Here is a 26,548-nt window from a genome sequence, read left to right on the forward strand (position 1 = left end):
GCATGTCTGTCTGTCTGTCTGTCTATTCTATCTATCTATCCACCTGTCTGTCTGTCTGTCTGTCTGTCTGTCTGTCTGTCTGTCTGTCTGTCTGTCTGTCTGTCTGTCTGTCTGTCTGTCTGTCTATCTATCTATCTATCTATCTATCTATCTATCTATCTATCCACCTGTCTGTCTGTCTATCTATCTATCTATCTACCTGTATGTATGTATGTCTGTCTGTCTGTCTGTCTATTCTATCTATCTATCCACCCACCTGTCTGTTTGTCTGTCTGTCTATCTATCAACCTGTATGTCTGTCTGTCTATCTATCTAACTACCTGTATGCATGTCTGTCTGTCTGTCTGTCTGTCTGTCTATTCTATCTATCTATCCACCTCTCTGTCTGTCTGTCTGTCTGTCTGTCTGTCTATCTATCTATCTATCTATCTATCTACCTGTATGTATGTCTGTCTGTCTATTCTATCTATCTATCCACCCACCTGTATGTCTGTCTGTCTATCTATCTATCTACCTGTATGCATGTCTGTCTGTCTGTCTGTCTGTCTGTCTGTCTGTCTGTCTGTCTGTCTGTCTATTCTATCTATCTATCCAACTGTCTGTCTGTCTGTCTGTCTGTCTGTCTGTCTGTCTGTCTGTCTGTCTGTCTGTCTGTCTGTCTGTCTGTCTATCTATCTATCTATCTATCTATCTATCTATCTATCTATCTATCTATCTATCCACCTGTCTGTCTATCTATCTATCTATCTATCTATCTATCTATCTATCTATCTATCTATCTATCTATCTATCTATCTATCTATCTATCTATCTATCTATCTATCTATCTATCTATCTATCTATCTATCTATCTATATCTATCTATCTATCTATCCACCTGTCTGTCTATCTATCTATCTACCTGTATGTATGTATGTCTGTCTGTCTGTCTGTCTATTCTATCTATCTATCCACCCACCCACCTGTCTGTCTGTCTATCTATCAACCTGTATGTCTGTCTGTCTATCTATCTATCTATCTATCTATCTATCTATCTATCTATCTACCTGTATGTATGTATGTCTGTCTGTCTGTCTGTCTATTCTATCTATCTATCCACCCACCCACCTGTCTGTCTGTCTATCTATCAACCTGTATGTCTGTCTGTCTATCTATCTATCTACCTGTATGCATGTCTGTCTGTCTGTCTGTCTGTCTGTCTATTCTATCTATCTATCCACCTGTCTGTCTGTCAATCTATCTATCTATCTATCTATCTATCTATCTATCTATCTATCTATCTATCTATCTATCTATCTATCTATCTATCTATCTATCTATCTATCTATCTATCTATCTATCTATCTATCTATCTATCTATCTATCTATCCACCTGTCTGTCTGTTTGCCTATGTGTCCGTCTAACAATCCACCCAAGGTTTACCATAATATATACATGTACTGTATATGTGTGGTTTTTCAGTGTTTATGTGGTTATATAGGATGTTACACCTGTGTCTGCTCACCTGCGCAGGTGTTGGCTCACACCAGTGTGACAGATTACATATGTCACACATCAAAGCTAATAATAAAAACCAAACACACTAAATCATAACCAGACGTTACGTAACTGGCCCTGAAGTTTCCAGCTTCAAGAAAAACTGTTGCATAATGCAACAAAGTCACAGAACATATTTCGGTTTCACTTTATTTTGATGGTCCCTTTAACACATTCTGTTGAATATAAGTAACATTACTTGAGTGTTAGTAGTGTATTAGTAGACCGGTAGGGTTGAAGAAGTTGATACGTAGTTGCAAAGTTACTTATAATCAACAGACTGTTCAAAAGAGACCATGAAAATAAAGCGTTACCCATATTTCATGTTTAATATGCAGCTTATGCGAGGGTCTTACTTTCCGTCTGCCAAGTTGACCCCTCTGAAGAGCGGGTAGTCCTCCGGGCCGGGTTTGCCCAGGTGATCCTCGTACAGGAAGACGGGAGAGCGTCCCACTTCCAGACCGAGCTGCTGGATGCCCTGTTCATTATACACCGACAGCAGGAAGGACTGGCTGCCTTTCTTTGGCTTCACCGTCGCCAAGATGGAGAAGTCCTCAGGAAATACGGACGCTAAAGAGAGAGTCAGTGTTATTCTTGGAAATCAAATGTGTTTTGGGGGGTTTTCTGGGAGCAAAAGACCAAGGATGGTGTGTGACAGAGCATTACATCACGTCTCTGAGCGGACAGATGCTGTCAGGTAACATGGATAAAGCGTTTGACACGGATAAGAGCAGAATGGAAAACAGTTGAATCTTATGGGGAACTTGGCACATCTTTGGGAAACTCTGTAACGGTCTCAGTCTCTATGTGTATGTCTGTGCTGATAAGAGTCTTGGATCTACAGGGAGGGAGTAGAAAGAGAGCGAGAGAGATGGAGAGAGTAATGAGGAGAACAGCTGTTCCCTAAGAGACATTTTATTACTCTAATTCATCTAGCAGAGAGAGGTGGAGAGAACAAACACAAGAGAGAATTCACCAGTACAAACAGAGAAAAATATACGAGCAACATTCTTAAAGCAACAGCTCACCGAAAATGAACATTCTGACACCGTTTACACACCATCATGTCACTACAAAGTATCATTTATTTTTCTTGTGAGGAACATAAAATGAGGAGTTGACTCCATTCCATACATGAAGGTCAAGGGTGACTAGAGCTGTCAAGCTCCAAAAATGCTAGTAAAGCATCATCAATATATGATTTGTACTGTATATTTTTCTGAAGAAAGTTTGGGGTCAAAAAGATTTCTATTTCAAATAAGTAGGGTTTGAACTTTCTATTCATCAAAGAATCCTGAAAAATGTATCTCGGTTTCGATAAATATTAAGCAGCTTTCAACATTGATAATATTAATATTTCTCGAGCAGCAAATCCTCATATTAGAATGATTTCTGAAGGATCATGTGACACTGAAGACTGGAGTAATGATGCTGAAAATTCAGCTTTGACCACAGGAATAAATTACATTGTAAAATATATTAAAATAGAAAACAGTTATTTTAAATTGTAATAATATTTCACAATATTGGTGTTTTTACTGTATTTTTGATCAAATAAACGCAGTCTTGGTGAGCATAAAATTCTTATTTCAAAAACATTAAACAGATGGCAAATCTTTGAATGGTGTTGTGTATTTAACACCAAAATGTTATGTTATTTGCTAATTTGCTCTTGTATCTCATTTGTCATCCCTGCCGTCAAACCTGATAACAGATTTGAATCTGAACCTGACAGCAAACAAGACTTGAGAGTTTTATGATACTTGACAGAATATTCGTTTTTGGTGAACTATCCCTTTAAGACTTTAAGTCAAGTCAGACTTCAAAAAAACAAAGAAAGAGAAGGAAAAAATGGTGAAATTAAACAGTCTCTTTCTAAAATGAGAAAAACAGGCGCGCACACACACACACACACACTACATGTGCCAAACAGATGCCCGCCGCCAAACCTCTGGGAAAATCTGGGCTGGTCAGACAGGAAGTGAGCTTTCCAGTCATCCAACAGACAAAGCATCCATACATCTGTGCAGTAAACACACCTGATGATTGGTCCTGTGTTCAGTGTGTTTATGCCATTGTGTGGAAACACTTTAATCAACAGCACAGGTTTAGGGTCATTACTGGACTTCATAACGTTTCTAATGGTCCCCGCCTCAAAGACTTCAGGCGGCTTTTCTGGAATCCCGTCTCCATGTCTAACTCCTCCTTTTTCTCCTTTTGTTTATGTCTGGAGATATTTTTTGAGTCTTCAGATGTGATTCTGCTCAAGTCACACCATTACAACAACTCTTAAAAAAGGTACTAAAACCTAAAAGGTGCTAAAGATGCCATTTTTCAGTTCTTAAAATAACCACTTTTTCTTAGATTGAAGAACATTTTAAAAATCTAAAGAACCTTTTGCGGAATGGAAAAGTTAATTGGATGTTAAAGGTTTTTTATGAACCAAAGGTGCCATAAAGAACCTTTATTTTTAAAGAGTGCAACTTGGAATTCATGCAAAACACTGTTTATCTGAATAGTTTCACTCTAATTTAATAAAATGAATAAGGTTATTTGAGGTCTGATCAGCACAGATTTCTTAAATATCTCTGAAATGTTAATAATCTGAACCGTTCACTAAAAGAGAGTTTCATTTCTGCTTTTGTTTACATTAAGTGCTTAATTTCACACACTGTGTATATAAATGTCATGAAATGAAGGGATGGCAGGCACCAGCCACCAGACGAAACTCAAGATATTTAACATCTGACTGAAATGGAAATCCTTTAAAGGAACACACCACTATTTTTTTTTAAATAGTTTTTTTTCCAACTCCCCTAGAGTTAATCAGTTGAGTTTTACCGTTTTCAAATTCATTCAGCCGATCTCTGGGTCTGGCGGTGGCACTTTTAGCATAGCTTAGCATAGATCATTGAATCTGATTAGACCGTTAGCATCTCGCTCAAAAATGACCAAAGAGTTTCAATATTTTTCCTATTTAAAACTTGACTCTTCTGTAAATACATCGAGATTATGCAGCACCTGAAAAAAGACTAACTTCCGTACTAAATTGCTTTAAAGGACCTAGAAATATTTTATATTGCATTATAAGAGACATTCGTTATGTTATTGCTCAGTAAGAAACACTGTAATCACCTCAGGGATTGATAAGCGATATTCCAGATTATTTTACAGCTTCAATGGAGATACACTCTTAAAAATAAAGTTTTTTGCAGCAATGCCATGCATAGAGGAATCATTTATGGTCCCCCTAAGAACCTTTCAGTCAACAGATTTTTTTTCTTAGCGTGAAGAACATTTTAATAATATGAATCAGGGCTTGACAAGAACTTTTTTGCTCACCAGCCACTGTGGCTTGTGGTTTTCCAAAGTTACTAGCCACTCAGCATTTTCACTGACCACAATTTTGACATCGATACCATGGGGAAAAACTGCCATTTGGACACTTTTAATATCATCTATATTATAATTTTGCAGTAGGTATATTAGGCTGCTGTCACTTTAAGACCTGATGCGTTTTCTTTCTCAACTGTTTACGTTCACTTAAAACATAAGTGACTGTGTTTACATTAATACTCGCCAAGACCGGCATTTTGACTATTTTGTGTGTATTTGACTGTTTAAGCGCAATAAACAGTGGAAAAGAACTAAAATTTAGTACTGAGATGCGGCTTTATGTGCGCGCACTTTGGGTGTGAGCACAAAATCTGCGGGAATATGCGCAATCCCACGCTGAAATTCAAGCCCTGCGCCAACAATATTAATCCGGAGCAAATGAAACGAGCGAGTGAGAGGAGGCGGGTTTGTGTGTGACTCACTGTCGGAGAGAGATGAGAGAGAGAAAGCGCAGCTGGTATCGTGTATCTATTGGGAAATGAGTATTGGAAGCGTTTCAGATATTCAATATATGTAGATATGCATCGAAAAAACACTACATTGCACTTAGTCTACTATTTCAGATGCCTCTTTAAAAGACTACAAAAGTGAAAAACGTATACATTATATATAAAATTCAATCTGCCAAAGTGGCTAGTAGGATTTGGCGAGTGTTAATGTCAAGCCCTGATATGAATATCCTTTTTTCCAAACAAATGGTTCTTCTATGGCATCGTGTTTTAAGTGTGTATTCTAGAGTGTTACTATTCCACACCTTCTTGCTTTGTAAGAATTATTGTGGATCTTCTAGAAAGCTAAACCGCTGTGTAAGAGATTTTATACATCCCAACCGATATTCATATCATGTAACAGCTTTCTATGAGATTCTATATTGCGCCAAAGCTTTATGAGATATTCTAGATATTTGGCAGATGCTAAACAGATATTCAAAACCACTCATTCATAAGAATGATCACTTTTCAGCTTCAAAGGAGTTAAGGTCTTTGCACACAGAGTCCGAAATTGTCATATGCGTTTTTTGTATTTGTCATCTGCTCGCTCTGAATTGTCAAAACCCCGAAAAACGGATCCGAAAAAACACAGAAAATCGGGCCTGATCCAAAAAATGTTTATGATGGACGAAAGTTTTGGAGACGGTGTGTAAACCTGGAAGTCTATGTAATGTCCACACTATAGTGACACAAACATGTGTCTGAAACTTGACATTCAACTGATTTCATGAGGTTTATTACATGTTCACACAAGTGTCATGTTCACATGCAGGGACCAGTTTCACACACACACACACACACACACATCACAACAAGAGATGCTCTGTGCTTTTATCCTGGTTTCCTGTGTGTGTGTGTGTTAAAAACAGATCCAAAAGGTCAAAGGGCAAGAGCCAAGGGCCATCACTCTGGAGACGAGGTCTGCCCATCACCAGGGCAATATGAAACAAAACCAGAGTTCAGAGAGGACGTCATATCTACGGTCTCATCTCGCTCTCTTCCCCATGAGTCAGAATTAAGTCTTTATGCAGACGACCTAAAGGAATGCTGGAGTCTACGGACCCAGAGGAATCACATTACTGCACACTTCAAACCCTTCACCGACTACCTGAATTGATTTAAGATCCTATTTTATAGATCATCCTACCGGTTATACCAATAAACAAGACTGAAAAGTAATTCAAATAGATTTTAGTTAGTAGCCTAAACTAGTTTGCTGGTTTCTAAACTAGTCTCCCAGCCTGGCCAAGCTGACAAGTGCCCAAAAGCCCTCTAAAACCAGCGAATTAGACCAGGTTGGGAGACTGACTAAGGCTTTTCAAATCATCTCTCTATGTACTGTTTTGACCCGGCTCTGTTTTTCATCAGGTCTGTCTAGAGGCTTGACTTTCCACCATGTTTACAAACCATCTCCAGATCTCCAGTGACCTATGACCCCTCTCTGTTACCATGGAGACACCGTTCAAAAGGGAGACAATGGCTTTATGGGTTTGGACGAGGAGGAGGAAATAGACAAGAGGAGGAGTTATGAAAAGATAAAGAAAAAGAATATGCACATTTTGGCCATGAAAGTTTTTCTTATCCAGTTGTGTGCGCATGTGTGCATGTGTGTGTGTGTGTATATAAAGTAAATCCTGAGCATCTGAGTGAAAAGTGTATAGAGAGAAAGAACAGATGTATTGTATTTGGAGCGATAGATGATTCATTTCTTCCATATGCTTTCACTCTGCCTGTACGTTTCTCAAGCAGTCGGGCTTGTGTGTTTACTTAGCTGTACTTAAGGGACAAAATCATCCCCAGAAGGGAGTTAAATCTGACAAAACCTCCCTTCTGGGGACATTTGGGGACATCCTCAAAGGTAAAATGAATCATAAATGAAGAGATGTGTTTTTTTTAACAATTAAGACAACAACAAAAAACTAAATACGAATTAGAATGATTAAAAGCAACAGAAATCAATGACAAATTCCTCTTTAATTAACTAAGTAAACGTGTAAACGTATTGTACGTATTATACTGAGCTATATGAAGCATAATAGAATTTGAAAAAGTCCAAATAGTTTTAGCTTTTTTAAGCAGAAAAATACATAGTAGCACAGAAAAACATTTAAATAAAATAAATAAACACATTTTATCTTCCTGGGTTATATATATATATATATATATATATATATATATATATATATATATATATATATATATATATATATATATATATATATATATATATAATATAATATATATAATATAATATAATATAATATAATATATATATATATATATATATATATATATATATATATATATATATATATATAATATAATATAATATAATATAATATATATATATATATATATATATATATATATATATATTATATTATATTATATTATATATATATATATATATATATATATATTATATTATATATAAATATATATATATATATATATATATATATATATATATATTTTTTTTTTTTTTTTTTTTTTTTTTTTATAAAATAAAATAAAATAATATATTTTTTTTTTTTTAATTAAAAAATGTAATACATTTACCTTGCTGCTGGGTTATATTTTATTTATTTTAAAATAAAGTAAAATAAAAATAATACTACATTTTACCTTTTTTATTTTATTTATATAGTAATTCAATTAAATACTGTAAAATAAATGAATAAATAATGATTTATCTTTACCTTAAAATTAATTACATTTTTAATTAGATCAAAATAATTTTTTAAAGATTTTTCAGTGATGAATAAATATACTTCTCCAATAAGAAAACTATGCTATTGTGCTTTAGATTTTAGAAAAAAATAAGCTATCTTAGTAGGCAGTATAGTATGCGAATATGTATTTGCTATATATGTTTTAAATAAGCCATTGCATCTGAAACAAATGCATGAAGCTTAAGAAGTACTGTCTATGTAGGCAGCTCACTAGAGTTTGGATCACAGCCACTGCAAGCAGAAATAAGTGCCTCTGTTTGATTTAGCTTCATCTAGTTTAGTCTCATTATGCTGGTATTGCATCTCTCTCCTCGTCTGCCTCGTCTCTCCCTCCTTCCATCAAATTCTTGAGATTTTCAGAGTTCCTGCCAAAAGCAGAGTCTAGGGCACGACGACTCTCCGGCCCGTTGTGTAGAGATGAAGTGCTCAGACACACACTTACACACACAGGTCAGAGAGCGTCACGTACAGTAAGACCCAAAATATACTCAATTACATAATTACATGTTTTTAGCTATGTAAGCTTGATTTCACAAGTCACTGTCTTCCGAAATGTGTCCGAATGCAATTCGTAAGAAAACACAGGAACATGTTGCATTTGCTAAATGGATATTAGCATGTAAAGTACAGTGGTGTACAAAAGTCTGAGACCACTAGTAAAAATGTTAGGTAACACTTTAGTTCAGGGTCCAATTCTCACTATTAACTGCTTGCTTATTATATAGCATGCATATTACTAGGATTTTGGTTGTTCATTAGTACTTATGAAGCACATATTAATGCCTTATTCTGCATGACCACATCCGCAGACCACAATTTCAGAGACTCTTTTTTTATAAAATTATAATTTTATAATTTATAATTTATAATTTATGTCATAATTAAAAAATTTCTTTAATTCCCCGTCACCGTCTTTTCTAATCTTGACAAAACACATATGGTCGGAAAGGTCTGAGTCTCAAGGTTCCATATTTGGTGACTATTTTGTGATGGAGTGACATTTGGGCAGAAATTTACAGGAAAATGCATAAAAAAAAACTATCAATGGAATTTGGATGACACCTGGTGGTTATTTTTGGTATAGCGCCTAAACAAAATCTTAAATTTTTGTGATATCAACTTCAAATTTGGAACACAACTTGGTCAGACATATGGCTTTGATTTTATAGTAATTTTAGATAATATTTTTTTTTGTAAAATATATTTTTTATATAAAATAAAAAATATTTAGTACTGTATTTACTGTATTACTTTTTCATACTTTCGTATTGCTTTCATTTCAGCAATAATCTTCTTGAATTACAGCCCTTTAAGTTTGGATAGTGCGTTTGCATGTGTATTCTCAAAAAGGGGGGTGACAGTTAAGGGGATAAAAAAAGAAAAAAGATTTCCATGTGGTCTCAGACTTCCGGCCCCACTGTACATGCAACAGGACCGTGCATTGTTTTATTTTTTTTATGTCTGCGTTCTTTTTTCTCAAGAGTGAGAAATGCAGTGACATCAACAGAATACAGAGGAATTGAATCATCTCTCTCATTTGTCTAAATATATTATACAGTGTGTCTGCAGAGGATGCGAAGATGAAAAAGAGAGAGTTTCTAAATATTTAGGGCAGAGTGTGTGTGTCCTCTGAAAAGAGAGAAGCAGCCCAAACACACACTGGAAAGAATGAAGAAAAGTAAACAGGTGCACCTGTGTCTCTTTATGGGTTCATGCGTGCTCATGTACTCACAGGGGTAGAGCTGTTTCGTAGGAGCGCTAAGCTGTGCATCTTTTGTGACTCTGTAGGCGACATCAGGCCCTTTTGATGACTTCCTGTGTGTGCAGAAGCCTGTAGTTTTCGTTACACCCTCTGGCAAACTGTGAAAATCTAAAATCTTTAGGAGATCGGCTGGCTCAGCTGCAAAAAAAAGGAGACAGAGAGACCAAATTAGTTTACAGCCATTTCAAGTCACATATAAAGTGTCTTTTATATTATATTATATTGCAATAAATTGCAAAATAACCGACTTTATTGAATTAAACATGCAAAATAGTGAGGTCATGTGACAACAGAGCATACTACCACATGACAACAACGTAGCATACTACCGTTTCACTCATGTCAGTAAAATAAGGAGCACACTTGTATTTGTGCCCATAGAACGACCATCAGAAGGACCCACCACAGCACAACAAACCCAGCCAAGTGTTGAATGTCTTTAGAGGTCGGCTGACCATATGGACACTGGAAACACTGTCTACAAAGTTGCATACACACAACCTTTCCACTCTAGTGGAGATATCGAGTGAAGACCACACACAGTTCGCACGTCTGCTTTGTGACAGGCTTTAAACGCACATACGCACACACATTTGTGGTAAAGTGTTTGTGTGTGTTTAGGTGATCAACTTGAGGAATATTTTCATTGTCTGCAAATCACCTCCAGCTGCAGCCCGTATCACTTGACACACACACACACACACACACACACACACACACGTCCCTGGTCATTATCTTAAGCACGTCTTATTTACATTGAAGACAGAGTGACAGAATGAAACAGACACACACTGTTTATCCATGACCTCTTGTGATTCTGATCAGGTCAGTCTGATTTAGTCTAAGAGAAGATGCTTCAGAGCGTTTACATTTTTCCTTGAGGTATTTATATTAAAGTCTGTCTGTTCATTTCACTACAGCTAGCAAAAAGAAACGAAAAAGAGCATTTGGATCTGAAGTGCACATCTTTTAAGCTGAAGTGGGACGTTTTTTCATTAAAGGGTTAGTTCACCCAAAAATGTAAATTAGCCCAGGATTTAGTCATCCTAGATGTATATGACATTCTTATTTCAGACGAACACAATTGGAGTTATAATAAAAGATGTCCTGGTTCTTCCAAGCTTCATAATGGCAGTGAATGTTGCTCTGTTTTTGAAGTCCATTAAGTGCATCGATATCCATCATAACTGCTCCAGAATGTCATAGACACCAAGGATGACTTGAGGGTGAGTAAATCATGGGCTAATTTTAATGTTTGGGTGAACATTAAAGTCCTTTAAGTCATCATAAAACCAAAATGTTTGGTTTTGAAGTCCATTAAGTGCATCGATATCCATCATAACTGCTCCAGAATGTCATAGACACCAAGGATGACTTGAGGGTGAGTAAATCATGGGCTAATTTTAATGTTTGGGTGATTAAAGTGGTATTAAAGTCCTTTAAGTCATCATAAAACCAATAAAGCTCATTCTGATTCTGATTCTGAAATTGACCCTCTTTACTTTCCAATACACATTTTTGTTCTAATTCAGAATGAATCATCTAATTCTGAATGAATCATCTAATTTCCCGAAGGGTAAAATCAACCCCCGCCCCTTATATTTTCAGTTAAATATCCTGTTTCGCTCAGACATACATCACATTACAGATGTAAAATTGGAATTCATGTGAAGTATTTTCTCCAAACCAAACGTGGGACGATCCATTTCTCTGACCAATTAACTTAAAATAAAGTTAATTTTAACTTAACCCAAAAATTAGCCAATGATTTACTCCCCCTCAAGTCATCCTAGGTGTATATGACATTCTTCTTTCAGACGAATAAAATCGGAGTTATATTTCAAAAGTCCAGGCTAATCCAAGCTTTATAATGGCATTGACTTGATGGGTCGTTTTTGAAGTCCATAAAAGTGCATCTATCCATCATATAACTGCTTCACACGGCTCCGCGGTAATAAAGGCCTTCTGAAGCAAGGTGGCGCATTTGTGTAAGAAAAATATTGATATTTAAAACTTTATAGACTAAAATAGCTAACTTCCGGCGGTCTGTAGCGCGCGGGTCGTCTTGTGCTGAAACAGTTACCTCCGATGCTACATTTTGTTTTGCTCTATCCTCTGCACTTCTGCGTTCATCAATGCGCATGCGTCAAGGGTCATTACTCTTTTGTTGTATATCGATGCGTATGGCAATACGCCGGAATTTTTATAATAATTTTTGTTGTAGTACGGCATTCCTGTAGCTCAAACAGTGAAGCATGACACTAAATGCATAAATGTAATGTAAATGTATTAACAAAGTTGCTACTCAACGTGTTACTCAACAAACTACAAAAAGTTCAGGAATGGAAAGAGAAAGAAAACTAAAAATACTGTACATTATGACTATACTCAAAACTTAAAGCCACAATATGTCGTTTTTCACCGCTAGAAGTCAGTTATTCAAAACAAAGGCGTAGCTTGAGGCGGAGCTTTTATTATGCCGCAGGCGAATAATAAAGCTTTTTCAAGTCATGTGTATGTGGGGTAACGCAGCGCTGTTTTATCATATTAGATACATTATTTGAGTGTGTTGAAAGTTCTGTTATAATGCTACTCTGTGCGTTTGCTCGGCGGCTGCTATGAGACACTAGTTTACACTGCAGTGAGCTATATCGATATTAGGCATGGTAAAACATGGTACTCGCGGTAAATCAAGAAAACCAGATTTAAATAATATAGTCTAGAAACCGCAACTTTTCATTTTCCGTCGGTCTTAGTACACGATGTAACTATACACATCAAAACATGTAAATAGAAAAATGTTGGCGTTATTTTGTCACTTATTGAGCAGTAGGCTAGCTGGAGCCATTTACCTCCAGTCTTTGTGCTAAGCTAGGCTAGCGGTGGGTGTGTCAGACAGAGTTATGGCACACACGGAGATGAGAATGGTATGTATGAACTTATCTAACTCTGGGGGATACGGTGAATAAGCTATAAGAATAAGTCCCAAAAAGTCGGCGTGTTCCTTTAAAGAGCCTTTGGTGTTTCCATGGTTTCTACAAAATAAAACCGGAAATCGAGGGGAACGCGGGTATGATGTCATTGATAGGCGACGCATGGGCACGGGATCCGTGTCCTGGTTAAAATTGCTTATTTCTCTGGATTTAAACATTCTTGGAAACATTTGGGATAATGTACGTACACAAGTCAACAAAATATATAACATTGTTTTTTAATCCAAAAATCTTACATACTGTGCCTTTAATTCAAATTCGACAAATGCACACATCACACTATAAAACCCCAAAGACTTTCATTTCAGATCATTTGATTTTAGTCCAGATTAATTCACACCAATTGTAAATCTGCTTTTGGCACACGGCAAATGTAATATCAACAGATGAGATCAGGAACGGGACACTATAATCAGAGATGCGCGCTTGTACCAAAATTACACAGCAACTGCGATAATTCAACTGATTACACTATTATGACATTCTTCTTAGCACCTGTGGGAACTGCTGAGACAGACGGAGGCGTCAGAGATGTGAATCGGTGAACCACGCTGAGGTTCTCTGGTTAGCCAAAGTTATTCGGAAGTCCCTGTCAAAGTAGCAATGAGGTTTGCTAAGGTAAAACACATCACTATGGTTAAAGGATATAAGTGCTCCGAGGGCTTCCCCAAAATGAGCTGCTTTATATTTATAGGTTTTAAAATGACATGCTTTAACGGCTCGATGATAACGTGGTGTCAGTCAAAAAATCTTAATTTAGATATAGCAGATTATCGTTAACACAGCCAACTGTGGGAAAGTGTGAACGCATAGGTCTTTTCATATGAAAAAATGTGGTAGTAGTTGCAGAAGGTTTGTCGCACATCTACTGCGCATAGAAGACCAAACGCTTCGGTATAGTGTGTATATAATGAACTATCTCTCATGTAAACAGGCCCAGATGCTGCTAGAATCAACATTTAGTTCTGCACTGGGGGAGAAAACATGAGCGCTTGCAGGCAGAGCTAATATTTACCCCTGTAAGCATTAGCAACGGGTCAAATTTTCACAAAAGAATATATGTGTTTTGTTAAGGATGTTTAGGGGAAAAGCTATAAATGGAGGCGATGTTACAGCTGTTTTTCCACACAAGCACTGCCGTCCGCCGGCTCGAGACCCACAGCGGGGAATCAAGATCTGCAAACACAGTGTGACCCAGTAACCCACTTACAGAAGTTCAGCATTAAAAAATAGTCATCAGAACTCCATTAGACAGCACATCTACTAAGAAATACCAACACTCTTAAAAATAAAGCTCTTCTTTGTAGTGTATTTTTCTGTATGGTTCTCTAAACGTTAAAAAATGTTCATTAAAGGTGCCTTACATCTGTTACGCTCCCCAAGGCTGCATTATTTAATCAAAAATACAGTAAAAATGGAAATATTGTGAAATATTATCACAATTTAAAATAACTGTTTTCTATTTGAATATGTTTTAAAATGTAATTTATTCCTGTGATCAAAGCGGAATTTTTAGCATCATTACTCCAGTCTTCAGTGTCACATGATCCTTCAGAAATCATTCTAATATGATGATTTGCTGCTCAAGAAATATTATTATTATCAATGTTGAAAACAGTTGCTGTGTAATATTTTTGTGGAAACCATGATACATACATTTTTCAGGATTTTTTAATGAATAGAAAGTTCAAAAGAACAACATTTATTTGAAATAGAAATCTTTTTACATTATAAACGTCTTTACTGTGACTTTTGATCAATTTAAAGGTGCAGTGTGTAATATTTATGAGGATCTATTGACAAATGCAATATAATATACATAACTATGTTTTCATTGCTGTATTAAGACCTTACATAATGAACCGTTTAGAATGAGCCATTTCTCCATCTCCATACACCGCAAGGCGCCATTTTGTGCCGCCATGTTTCTACAGTAGCCCTAAATGGACAAACTGCTCTACAGAGCGCTAACTCTCTGCTGTCTCAAACGGCGACATATTTGTCCTGTTTCGGCCACCGTAGCTTCTCTATGTGCTTCGAAAGGGAGGGGTGAGCGGTGGACGGTTGCAATTCACAACCTCACCACTAGATGCTGCTAAAATTTACACAGTGCACCTTTAATGCATCCTTGCAAAATAAGAGTATGAATTATCTTCCTGACCCCAAACTTTTAAACTAGTGTAATTAATATAAATAGGCATATAATAATATACGCTTTAGAACCTTTATCTTCAAAAATGAATTCTAATTAGATTAGAGACACAAATTATTGGAACAAACGAAAAACAAAATTTAAAGAAAAAAAAAACAGATAGTTTTGGCTCTAATTCTGATTGGATGATCAAAGCTATTGTAAATTCTACATTAATGCACCAAATTGCAATAAACAGATACATAACAGATACATAACAGAACTGGACTATATTAATGTGCCTGGCAGAAAAACAATTTACTGAACATTGGTGCCTTTTATTTCTGTTGCAGCAATTTAAAAAGCCATTACAGCAACTTTTCCCACAGTTTTAGGTCTAAAAACAACTTACTACGGTAAAAAACAAAACAAAACAAAACAAAAACTCCCTGTAGTATGCGGTCTCATGTGGCATATTGATTTAAAAAAACAGATCAATAGGATTGTGTATGTATATATGGTGTTCTCAGGGGAGTGGTTATGTGTCAGCTGGGTGTACTCTGTCAGTATTTTACCCGTTCAGGTGGGTGTGTGTACATATTTAAGCTGTAAGTGAATTTGATGTTTTACAACATACTTTACAGCTCTGGTAAAGTGGAATCTATCAACATCCTGTAAAATGTCATGTTTAAAATCACCCACACATACAGGACCTGCTCAGGTAAAGCCCTCGGGTTCACCTTATAACCACACAGCAGGAGTGTTTACACTGTGTGTGTGTGTGTGTGTGTGTGTGTGTGTGTGGTGTGTGTTTACCCTCTTAAAGAGGCGTCCCAGAGGAATAGAAATATCACCTGTTGAGATTTACTCAGTCACCGCAGTATTTCCCTCTGCAAACACCCCACAGACCACAGCTCAGGTGTGTGTAAACATTCCCATTCACAACTTATTAAGAGGAAGAATTGCTGTTCCTAAACATCGGCTGCCACACACACACACATTTCCGGAGATTATTATAATTAGACAAAAATGTCTGCAAATAAAAATGCACAGGAAATAAGCATAAATCAAATGAACATAATGACTAATCTCTCCGTCTCTCTGAGCATTAAACGTGTTGGCTTTCAGCGCCAACTTTTAATTACATATCAACAGCAAAACAGATGCCACACACACACAGTTCTAAACATAAACACATCAAAACAACCACATCCAAAACCGCACAACACACAAAATACACACTGCTTAACTTGCTGCACAACACACACACAACTACTGCTGTTCTCAGAGAGCTGAAACTTTTTTAGAAAGAGATTATACATGTTAAAAGCTAAAAGTTAGTGACTTATGTTGAAAATGTTGAAATTATCTGTAAAGCACAAGTCTAATTAAAGGAACATGCCACTATTTTTGAAAATAGGATAATTTCAACTCCCCTAGAGTTAAACAGTTGAGTTTTACCGTTTTCGAATCCATTCAGCCGATCTCTGGGTCTGGCGGTAGCACTTTTAGCATAGCTTAGCATAGATCATTGAATCTGATTAGACCGTTAGCATCTCGCTCAAAAATAACCAAAGACTTTCGATATTTTCCTATTTAAAACTTGACTCTTCTGTAGTTACATCGTGTACTAAGACCGACGGAAAATGAAAAGTTGCGAATTTCTAGGCTGATGATATTACGCAGCACCTGAAAATAGGCTAACTTCCGTCAACATAACCAACGTGACAACCAGCTTACACAGGGAGTGCGCTGGGGACTATTTTCAGGCGCTGTGTAATGTCATTGGGCCATCGGCCTAGAAAAACGATCTATGCTAAGCTATGCTAAAAGTGCCACCGCCAGACAAGGAGATCGGCTGAATGGATTCGAAAACGGTAAAACTCAACTGTTTAACTCTAGGGGAGTTGGAAAATGAGCCTATTTTCAAAAATAGTGGTGTGTTCTTTTAAGTAAGCACTGGTTTTGAAAAAGCTTTGGGTAAATATGCAAATACTGTACCCAGTAAACAAAAATATGGTCGAAGAACGTTTTAATTCCCATTAAGTTATGAAAAGGTAATTTCCGAATGTTCTCAGACCGTTCAAAATTTTAAACGCTTTAAAAACTTTTTTTTTTCTTGGTTATGTGAACGTTCTCGGAATATTTTCGGAACCATCTAGAAACATTAATTAATTAAATAACTCAAAAGTTTCAGAAAAAAAGTCCCATGAATGATGTATAAATAACAATTTTGTGCTAATGTTTGTAGTAATTAAAGACCAGATAACTTTGAACAAACATTCTATAAACGTTACTGGGACATTTGTTCATAACCTTGAGAGAACCAATTCTGAGAACGTTCCTTGTTAGCTGGATATATTTTAACAGCACAGCACAGCACAGCTCAACTGAACTCCGTAACACCAAAAACCCAGTTCAGTTTATAACAGGTCAAAACTTGACTGTTTGATCACATTCACATTATAAATGTTTAAGCTTCTCAAAAGCTCATTAAATCAAATCATACTGAATTAAGGAGCTTTACTGTAATGCTAATACTAGATTTGAATTTCCTGAAGGAAATAACACAGCTTCCAGAGCAGCAAGAATAATGTGAATGTTTTAGGCAAGTCTACTTTTTGTTTTGTTTGTTTGTGTAAATGAAAAGTTAAGTCAACCAAAAAAAAAAAGGTTCAAATTAGTTTAAATGAATTTCTGTACCGTAAAGTTCCAATAAAACTAAAAGGATGGGTAACAACAAATCGATCTAATAATGACCTGGATCTCCATCCCAGCATCATGAGAATCAAACAAAAATGTCCAATATTCAGCAGAATCAAGTTTGCTTTCAGCAGAGGGCGGTTTCTGAGCTTCAGCTGTGTCGGGGTCACTGAGGTCGTTCTGTATAAAATGAATCATCATTTTTGACCTCCACTTGAGTATGACATGTAAATACTTTCAATATGCAGGGTTGGGAAACAGTTTGGACCTTGTGAACACGCAATCATGTGGCAGAGAAACTCGCAAACACACACAGGAAGGTGCATGGAAGAGATGCAGGAAGACTGTTGCCAAGATGAATTCTCTCTCTTTCTCTGTTCCCATCATGTGATAGTGACCAGACTGACTAAGTATTTTAAATCGCAAAAACAACAGGAAATGGACGAGATAAGAGAACGACACACATTTAGTCTGCAGACATAAAACATTCAAGTTTATGCATTTATATTTTTACTGAACACCATGAGCTTAAGTACCTTAAGCACCATCAGCCCAACAATCACAAAGACATACAGAATACCCAAGAAACTGCATATGAACATGCTATACAAACACTCAGCTGCACAGAAACACCCTGGCAACCACCTAAAACACCCTACCATAGGCTATTTGCATACATGTTCATTATTAGGGATGTCCTTAAAGCCGAATTCGGAAAAGCATGGAAAATGAATAACGCATTCTTCGGAGCCACTAATGGGCAAGCGGCAACCTCCCCCAGTTTCTCTTGAAGCCAATACGGAAGTGACTTAAACTGCAATTCATCGACTGGCCACTAGGGACAGGCTCCAGAAGGGAGCAGAATCTCATTGAGCTCCATGTTAAAATGGCCAACTTTACATCAGAAAAAAACATATTTACAGCCTGGTACAAATTGTGCTTTGGGTCTATACGGCTAATTTTGCTCTTCATGACAACTGTGAGGGGGGTGAATTTTTTTTATAACTCATTTGTTTACATTATATAAAGCCTTAAAGTTCTGCATAATTAAGGGTGTGGACACTTTGAGTGACAGGTGGATTGTCGTTTGTCGTTTGTCTGCTGTCTGTTAGTCATCACGTCACCTCAGCTCCGCCCACGTCCCGCCTCTTTGCCCATTTTCTGTTATCCGGGAGTGACACGCGCAGTGACGCACTGCCAAGATGGCAACGGCCAGCTCGACCCTACTTTACACTTCAAAACTGCTCTTCAGAATCCTATGGGTGACGTCACGGACACTACGTCCATATTTTTTTACAGTCAATGCTAATGGGACATTGTTATCCTGCTGCGATTGTCGGTTACATGATTACAGTATATCAGATTTCACTTATCACCTGAAGATAGTAGAGAGAGATGGAGAGATGACTGACAGGACGATGGCAGAGGATTTGGTGTGCAACAGATCCTGAACCGCAAATAACTCAGCATTTCAAGAGAAACAAGATATAGTACAGAACTCTTAATCCTAATACATGTACAGTGTGTGTGTGTGGTCCTACGTAATGGAGACAAAATGCCCCCACAAAGATGGCAATACTCAAAATCTGTGATCATTTTTTGGTCTCAATAAACAAAACAACTTATACTAATTGATGTTTTTTTTTTATGTAAAACTGCAGAAAGTTTTCAGTGGTTTAGGCTTAGGAGATACACAGAATACACAGTTTGTACAATATAAAAATCATTATGTCTATGGAGAGTCCCTGTACACCACATATGCAAGTATGTGTGTGTGTCTCAGAAACACACACAGATAACACACGTCTGTGGGATGGAAAAATTGACTCAACACATGAGAAGGAGAGCGAGAAGTTCTGATCTTTTCTCAAACATTCACATACTGTATACAAAAATATACACTATATTGCCTAAAGTATTGGGACACCCCTCCAAATCATTGAATTCAGGTGTTCCGGTCACTTCCATGACCATGGAGTGTATAAAATCACAGGAGCTCAGTGAATTCAAGCGTGGTACCATGATAGGTTCCATTCGTGAAATGTCCTCACTGCTAAATAATCCACGGTCAACTGTTAGTTTTATTATAACAAAGTGGAAGCAACTGGGAACAACAGCAACTCAGCCACAACATGGAGGCCACGTAAAATCACAGAGCGGGGTCAGCGCACAATTTAAAATATATTTAAATAGAAAACGTTTGTAATTGCAATCATTTTCACACTATTACCATTTCTACTGTATTTAAGATCAAACAAATGCAGCCTTGGTGAAAATGTATCTTACTGTACCAACCCCAAATGATACAGATCTAGATGGTGTAGCCATGACATTTACCAGTTGGGGCAAATTGGGCCATGCTAACCAGCCTTTACGCAGATGGAATCACATGACTCATCACTGGACTATCACTGTTAATGAACTGCTAAGCTTAGGATTCTTTAATGAATATAAAAAGTTCTGAAGAACAGAAACATTTCTCCAACATGCGTTCACGCAACAACGTCTGCTCTCGCATTAACACAACACGCATGCATTGTGGTGCTCTCATCAATGCGCGTTGGAGATTATTATTTTGCAAATAAAGTGTAAATAGTGTTTTTTGACCCTTTAATTTAAAAAAAAAAAACGTTTAAAAAAGATTAAAAGTATTAACATTATTAACACTAATAGTCACGACTAGTAAAATAAATTTTCCACAGTGCAACATTTGCACACAGACCAGAAAAGTTCCTTTGCAAAACTTAACTGTGCATATCTAAAGCACATCTGGACCGAGTGAAACGTCTCATGTTTACGTCGGTTCTGTGGATTCTGAACCAAGACAGGTTTCAAATGTTCTAGAATGCCTAGAATGTTCCACATATCAGAAACACATGTTGCATTAAAATATAAACCCACATCAGACCATAATGATGGAGAAATTGCTTGTGTGCGCTACCACTTTAGAAGAATCCATGAAAATCTGACCTTAAATAACCTGAAAAAGGTGTCAGTCACTGATTTAAATCCCACTGTGATGTCATTGTTCATCGGAGCACAGCTTTACAGAGGCATTTGATTCTGACACATTTGAGTGGTTTGGAAGCGTGTCAGGAAAATGTAAGATCTGTGAAGCAATGCCTTCAGAGAGAGAGAAAGACTTGCATGCCTAACAGTTAAATGCTCTTTCTGAAACTCATCCCTTATGTTCAAAGCCGCAGGGCGACACCGAGTGTCTGTGTGTGTTTTGAGGGGTAGCAGCACAGATTTTCCGCCCCTTTTGCAACCCATGGCTAGGTGGTTCCTAAGGCATTCTAATCAGTTGTTAGCATGTTGCTATGATATTCCGAAGGTGTGTCCTATACTAAATACCCAGATGATGCACTTAAAGGATTAGATTAGTTCACCCCCATCTCATCCAAGATGTTCATGTCTTTCTTTCTTCAGTCGAAAATAAATCAATTATTTCAAAGAACACGTTCCAGGGTTTTTCATCATATAATAGAAATACTTTTTAGTTGCAACCAAAATGCTGAAGGTCCAAATCAATGCAGTTTCAAAGCGCTTCGATGGGCTCCAGAGGCTCTGCGTGATCCCAGATGAGGAATAGGGTCTGATCTAGCGAAACGATCAGTCATTTTCGAAAAAAAAAATGTAAATGAATATACTTTTTAACCTAAACTGCTCATCTTGTGTAGCTCTGCGAGGTGATAAGGATGACGTAATCAAGTCGGAACGGTCACGCTAGAGGTAGGCAGACGTACCGCCCCTGTGTTTACAAAGCTCGTGTGACTAATACAAACGCCCTTTACCAAAAACACTTCAAAATTAGGGATATATCGTCGTTTTACCTTTTTTTTGCTAAAGGGCATTTGTATTAGTCTTCACACGAACGCTTTGTAAACACAGGGGCGGTACTTCTGCCTACATCTAGCGTGACCGTTCCAACGTGATTACGTCATCCTTAGCACCTCGTAGAGCTGCACAAGATAAACAATTTAGGTTAAGAAGTATATTCATATTTTATCGTTTCACTAGATAAGACCCTATTCCTCATCTGGGATCCCACAGAGCCACTGGAGCCCATCGAAGCGCTTTGAAACTGCATTGATTTGGACCTTCAGCATTTTTTGAATGCAACTGAAAAGCATTTTAAGCATTAGTATTATCAGGAAATTTTAATTTTCGAGTGAACTAATCCTTTAATTAACCCTTATGCTGCGTTCACACCAAACGCGAATAGAGCGGCAAAATCGCGTCTAGTTGGATGCTTGAACATTTTTAATCCATTCGCGCATTTGGACGCGCGTATAAATCGAGCCTTTGAAGCGAAATAGAAGCGCATTCAAGGCGCTCCAGGAGAATATGTCATAAAACACCACTCTGCCTCTTCGTTTTCATTAAAAAGATATATTAAGCATTAATAGCCACACAAATGTGTCCAGGCAACGCCTACATTATCTTCACTGCATGTATATTTAAATATCCTTAAAAAAATAAAGTTATGAAACTTCTCTTTGCCCTCAGTCAAAACGATTTGGCAGACAACAAATAATAGATTCATGAGAGCAAAGATCGGCCGTTAGATCCACACAAGATGAACCACTACAGGACATCAGAGCCAGTGGCAAATGTCAGAAGGACTGGCCGAGGAAAGCCTGCTCTCGCCGGGGTTAATGAGCGCTGAGTGCCCGCTGATCGCCTGGATCTCCAAAAACGCAAGATAATTTTTTTTAAATAGGCGCTCTCTTTATAAATAAATCACAGATTTAAGCTTTAAACAGCTACATTCTCACCTGAAAAAGTCTTAAAACTACCTTTTGTGACACAATAGTAGTATTTTTAAATTATGAAGGGTTTCTCATCACGTCACTTTACCACATGACAGCAGCAAGCAGGCTCCTGATTGGTTAACGCGGCGCGAATTGACCCCAAAGTTAAAATTTTTCAATTCACTTTCAACGCGTGAAAGCTCAAAAAGCTCCATTGATTGAATGAGGTACATTGAATGAGGCGGAATTGCGTCCATCGCGCCGCACAAAACGCATCTATCTCGCCAACGCGCCTTTCCATTGACTTAACATTGAAATGACTCGCTCTTTAATGACCCGGACGTCATCCACCACCCTCCCCCTAATTAATTTTTTTAAGTTAGACATCAACCTTCTTAGTGTTCCTCAATGAATTCATTATAAACAATATAACAAGAAAAAAAAAAAATATTGTAAAAAAAAGAGTCGCTAACGACCCGAGGTGTGTAACAGTGTAAGTCTATTTTTTCTGCACAACAATAACTGAATCTTTGATGACTGAATAAGTGCAATTCACCTTTATCCCACAAGGTGGCGATGTCTGATACACAATGATGAAGTGACGTTTCACTCATAGATACCGCAGGCAGAAAACAAAAGAATAGGAAGAATCATCAGCAAGACTTGAAATGGCTCAGCGATTTCTTGCAGAGCAACTTCTGAACGCAATCTAATATTACTGTCACTGTCACTTGATGGTGGATCTGGTGAAGAAGCTGTCAGCGATCTAAATATTGATTTTGAAGATTGATTTGAAAATCGTGAATATGAGGCAGATGCTGAATGTACTGGGAAATGAGCTCTGGCGAGGACAGTGATGATGATGGTATAAAACATCTTCTCAAACTGAACCTTTCCAAGCTCCAAAATGTAACAAATATGCTTTATTTTATTCTTCTGTAGTTGTTACTCTGATATCAGGAGAGTTTTTAATGAATCACGACAGGTAGAGATCCATCCATGTTAGAAATAGATCTGGGTCGCTAAAGACCCCTATATGTAATAATGACTGGCGAAACATTCATGCATTTTAGTGTTTAACTGAAAAAATGTGGAATGCTGGTCACAGGTTTAATTACGTAGCGGCGGCGGGGGGTGTTCAAGGGGGGGGTTAAAGTTCATACACTACACGGTTGGAGTACATAGTGCACAAGTACATAGTGCATAGTGTATTGTGCACAACTCGAGTGTATTGCTATCCTGTCGCTAATGTGTTCTGAGAGGTTTTAGGAGGCCGGTGCTGACAGCTTAATGATAGGTCATTCTAAGTGATTGACAGCTCCTCGACCAACAGCAGCCAATCAAGCGGGAGGAGTGCCCTGTGGGTGCACGGATGATGATAGCCATCTATATTACGACCTCACTTCTTCTACATGCAGGAGATCACTGTCCACCAACTGACCTTTGACCTGGACAGAGCTGTAATGGTGGGAGGGCAGGGCTCATAGGGCTTGCAGGTATTCTGACCAGGTGCTTCTTATACATGGCTTAAGTGAAGTATATTTCCTTAATGCCCTACCATTATATATTTTTTTCTTCTGTCTGTCTTTCTCTCTCTTTCAGTGGGCTGTTTGAAGTGCACTATAATGGTGTGTGGTTTGGTGGTTTGGTTAGACTGTGTGGTGTTCACTGGTTTCCACTATCTAGAGCAGCAATCAACTGATTCAGCAGAAAACATCTCATCTGTCTGCAGCATTCACAACACTTTTCACGGTTTTTGATTGTCTAATGCAGTTAAAACAGCTTCTCTTTCAGCAAAGAGCGTGTAAAGTTTTTCCATGTTAAATGGCTCACGTTCACTGACTCAATCGCTGGCTGGTGTTCAGCGTGTGCATTATTAGACACTGGAAACGATGACTCATGTGCTGCTGTACCACAACTCAATCACACACACACACACTATTCATGTACAAATGCATCCAATTGCATTCGCACACGCAGCAACAACTGCGCACTTAGAAGAGAGCAGCATACATCCCTTCATATGAAATCAAACACACATTTACGACAAAAGAGACACACACGTTAAAAGCATCAAAGAACATTCAAACTCGACTACAATTGCATCCAACCCCATAAAAACTAGCCCCATGCTAAGATCAAAGCAGAGCAAAACTCCAGCACAACCCTGGCAGATGAAGTACTCAGATACAATGACAGTATCAGATGGAAATACTAAATCATGCTACTAATATTCATGTACCATGGTATTTTAAATACATACTATGCTACATCATATAATGATGGAATTATGTTCAAAAACATGGTATTATCATAGTACATTTCAAAACACACAGTATAAATATATGGTATTATCATGGTAAATGTCCAAAAAGCATGGTATTGCTATGGTAAATGTAAAAAAGCAATATTACTATGGTACCATTTATAAAAAATACATTATAGTGGTACATGAAAAAAAATGTATGGAATTATCATGGCAAATGGCAAAAATTACATGGTATTATCGTGGTACATATGAAAACAGCATTACCATGGTACCATGTACGAAAAATATGGTAATACCATGGTAAATGACCAAAAAGCATGGTACAATCAGGTAAAAAGGCAGAATTGCCATAATATCATGCACTAAAAACATGGTATGTACCAGAAATATAGTTTAATAACCCATGGTAATACAATGGTACTGTAATTTTTCACTCTAACTGCATTTAATGTTTATATTCTGTTGCAATAATATCTGCACTACAAAATGCTGAACAGCTCATCACAGTTTCATTAAAATGACTTCAATCACATGTGAGACGACATACTATTGTACATATAGTATCGCTGGATTATTACAATTCTGGAACAAAAGCCTCTCTGTCCTGAGCTGATGCATGAGTAAAGTGTGTGTGTGTTTAATTCTTTCTGGAGAGAGTTGAACGTTTCTGTGGTTTTTGTGGCCAGTTCATAATGTGCTACTGCAGAAAGAGAGAGAGAGCGAGAGAGAGAGAGAGAGAGAGAGAGAGAGAGAGAGAGAGAGAGAGAGAGAGAGAGAGAGAGAGAGAGACTATTTTATATTCTCAGAATGAGGCCAGTGGAAGGAATGTCAGCTTTCCGCACACCGCTCCAGAATCCTAAAGTTCTTCTCGCATGTCTGGACCTGCTGGGTTCCCTAAACATTTCGTGAATAACCCACTGAACATTATTAATCACTCATTACTGACTCCACATATCAGTAACCCAGGAAAACCTTCAAGTATTCACAGAACAAAAAAAGCGTTCAATAGCATGAGCATATTCCAGGTGTGCAAGGTCAAGAAGGAGCTAGTGATGTCATTGTACTGTATTCGACCGGATCTACATGTTGAACAGCAAAAAACTCGCACGCTATAGTATTTTGACATTTTATGTGCGACACATAATTTCACTGTCCTCACTGAAAGTGGAAATGTTGTGCTAATTACAGCCAATAATGAAACATTTATAAAATAATAAATAAAAAGGTCACTTCTAGGATGTAAAATAAAATAAAACAAAACAAAAAATAGGGTACATAAGATGAAAAGTCAAATTAATTTAAATAATACATATAATGGTCACTTCTAAGATGTAAAATACAAAAAAATAAACAAAAAATAGGGTACATAAGATTTTTAAAAAAATAAATAGAAAGGGGAAAGTGAAACCAATGAGAGGGTCTTTACTAAAATAAAGACCATCTCATTGGTCCATAAATAATATGCTGTACACAAAAAGAGATGAATGAGATGTACATTATTGTAAAGCTTTGTAAAACACACTCACACACACACACACACACACACACACGAGAGAGTCAAGCACGTAACCTTTAGCATACTGCTCAAATGAAGCATTACAGGACCAACTGCTGCCCTCAAGTGATTCCTCATCCACAGGATAATGAAAACCTTATGAAAGCTCAAAGAGGCTTTGAAAGCTCATGTGTACTGACCCTTACAAACATTTACCATGGTAATCATAGTTTCCTTAAAATTACCATAATTACTTCAGTTATTGTTTCTACAATTGTGGCAAAC

General features: G+C 37.3%; 1 protein-coding gene across 2 annotated transcripts in view; it reads right to left on the minus strand.

The window, feature by feature from the left end:
* The window catches only part of col5a1 (procollagen, type V, alpha 1), a 110,961-nt gene that overhangs the window by 72,941 nt on the left and 11,472 nt on the right, over window positions 1-26,548 (minus strand). For both annotated transcript variants that reach the window (XM_079835157.1, XM_079835156.1), the window contains exons 2-3: window positions 9,889-10,056; window positions 1,894-2,107 (exon numbers count right to left, since the gene is read on the minus strand). In XM_079835157.1, coding sequence (XP_079691283.1) covers window positions 1,894-2,107; window positions 9,889-10,056 — 382 coding nt within the window. The remainder of the gene's footprint in view (window positions 1-1,893; window positions 2,108-9,888; window positions 10,057-26,548) is intronic.

Source organism: Gobio gobio, assembly GCF_949357685.1.
Source record: "Gobio gobio genome assembly, chromosome: 14".
Lineage (NCBI taxonomy): Eukaryota > Metazoa > Chordata > Actinopteri > Cypriniformes > Gobionidae > Gobio > Gobio gobio.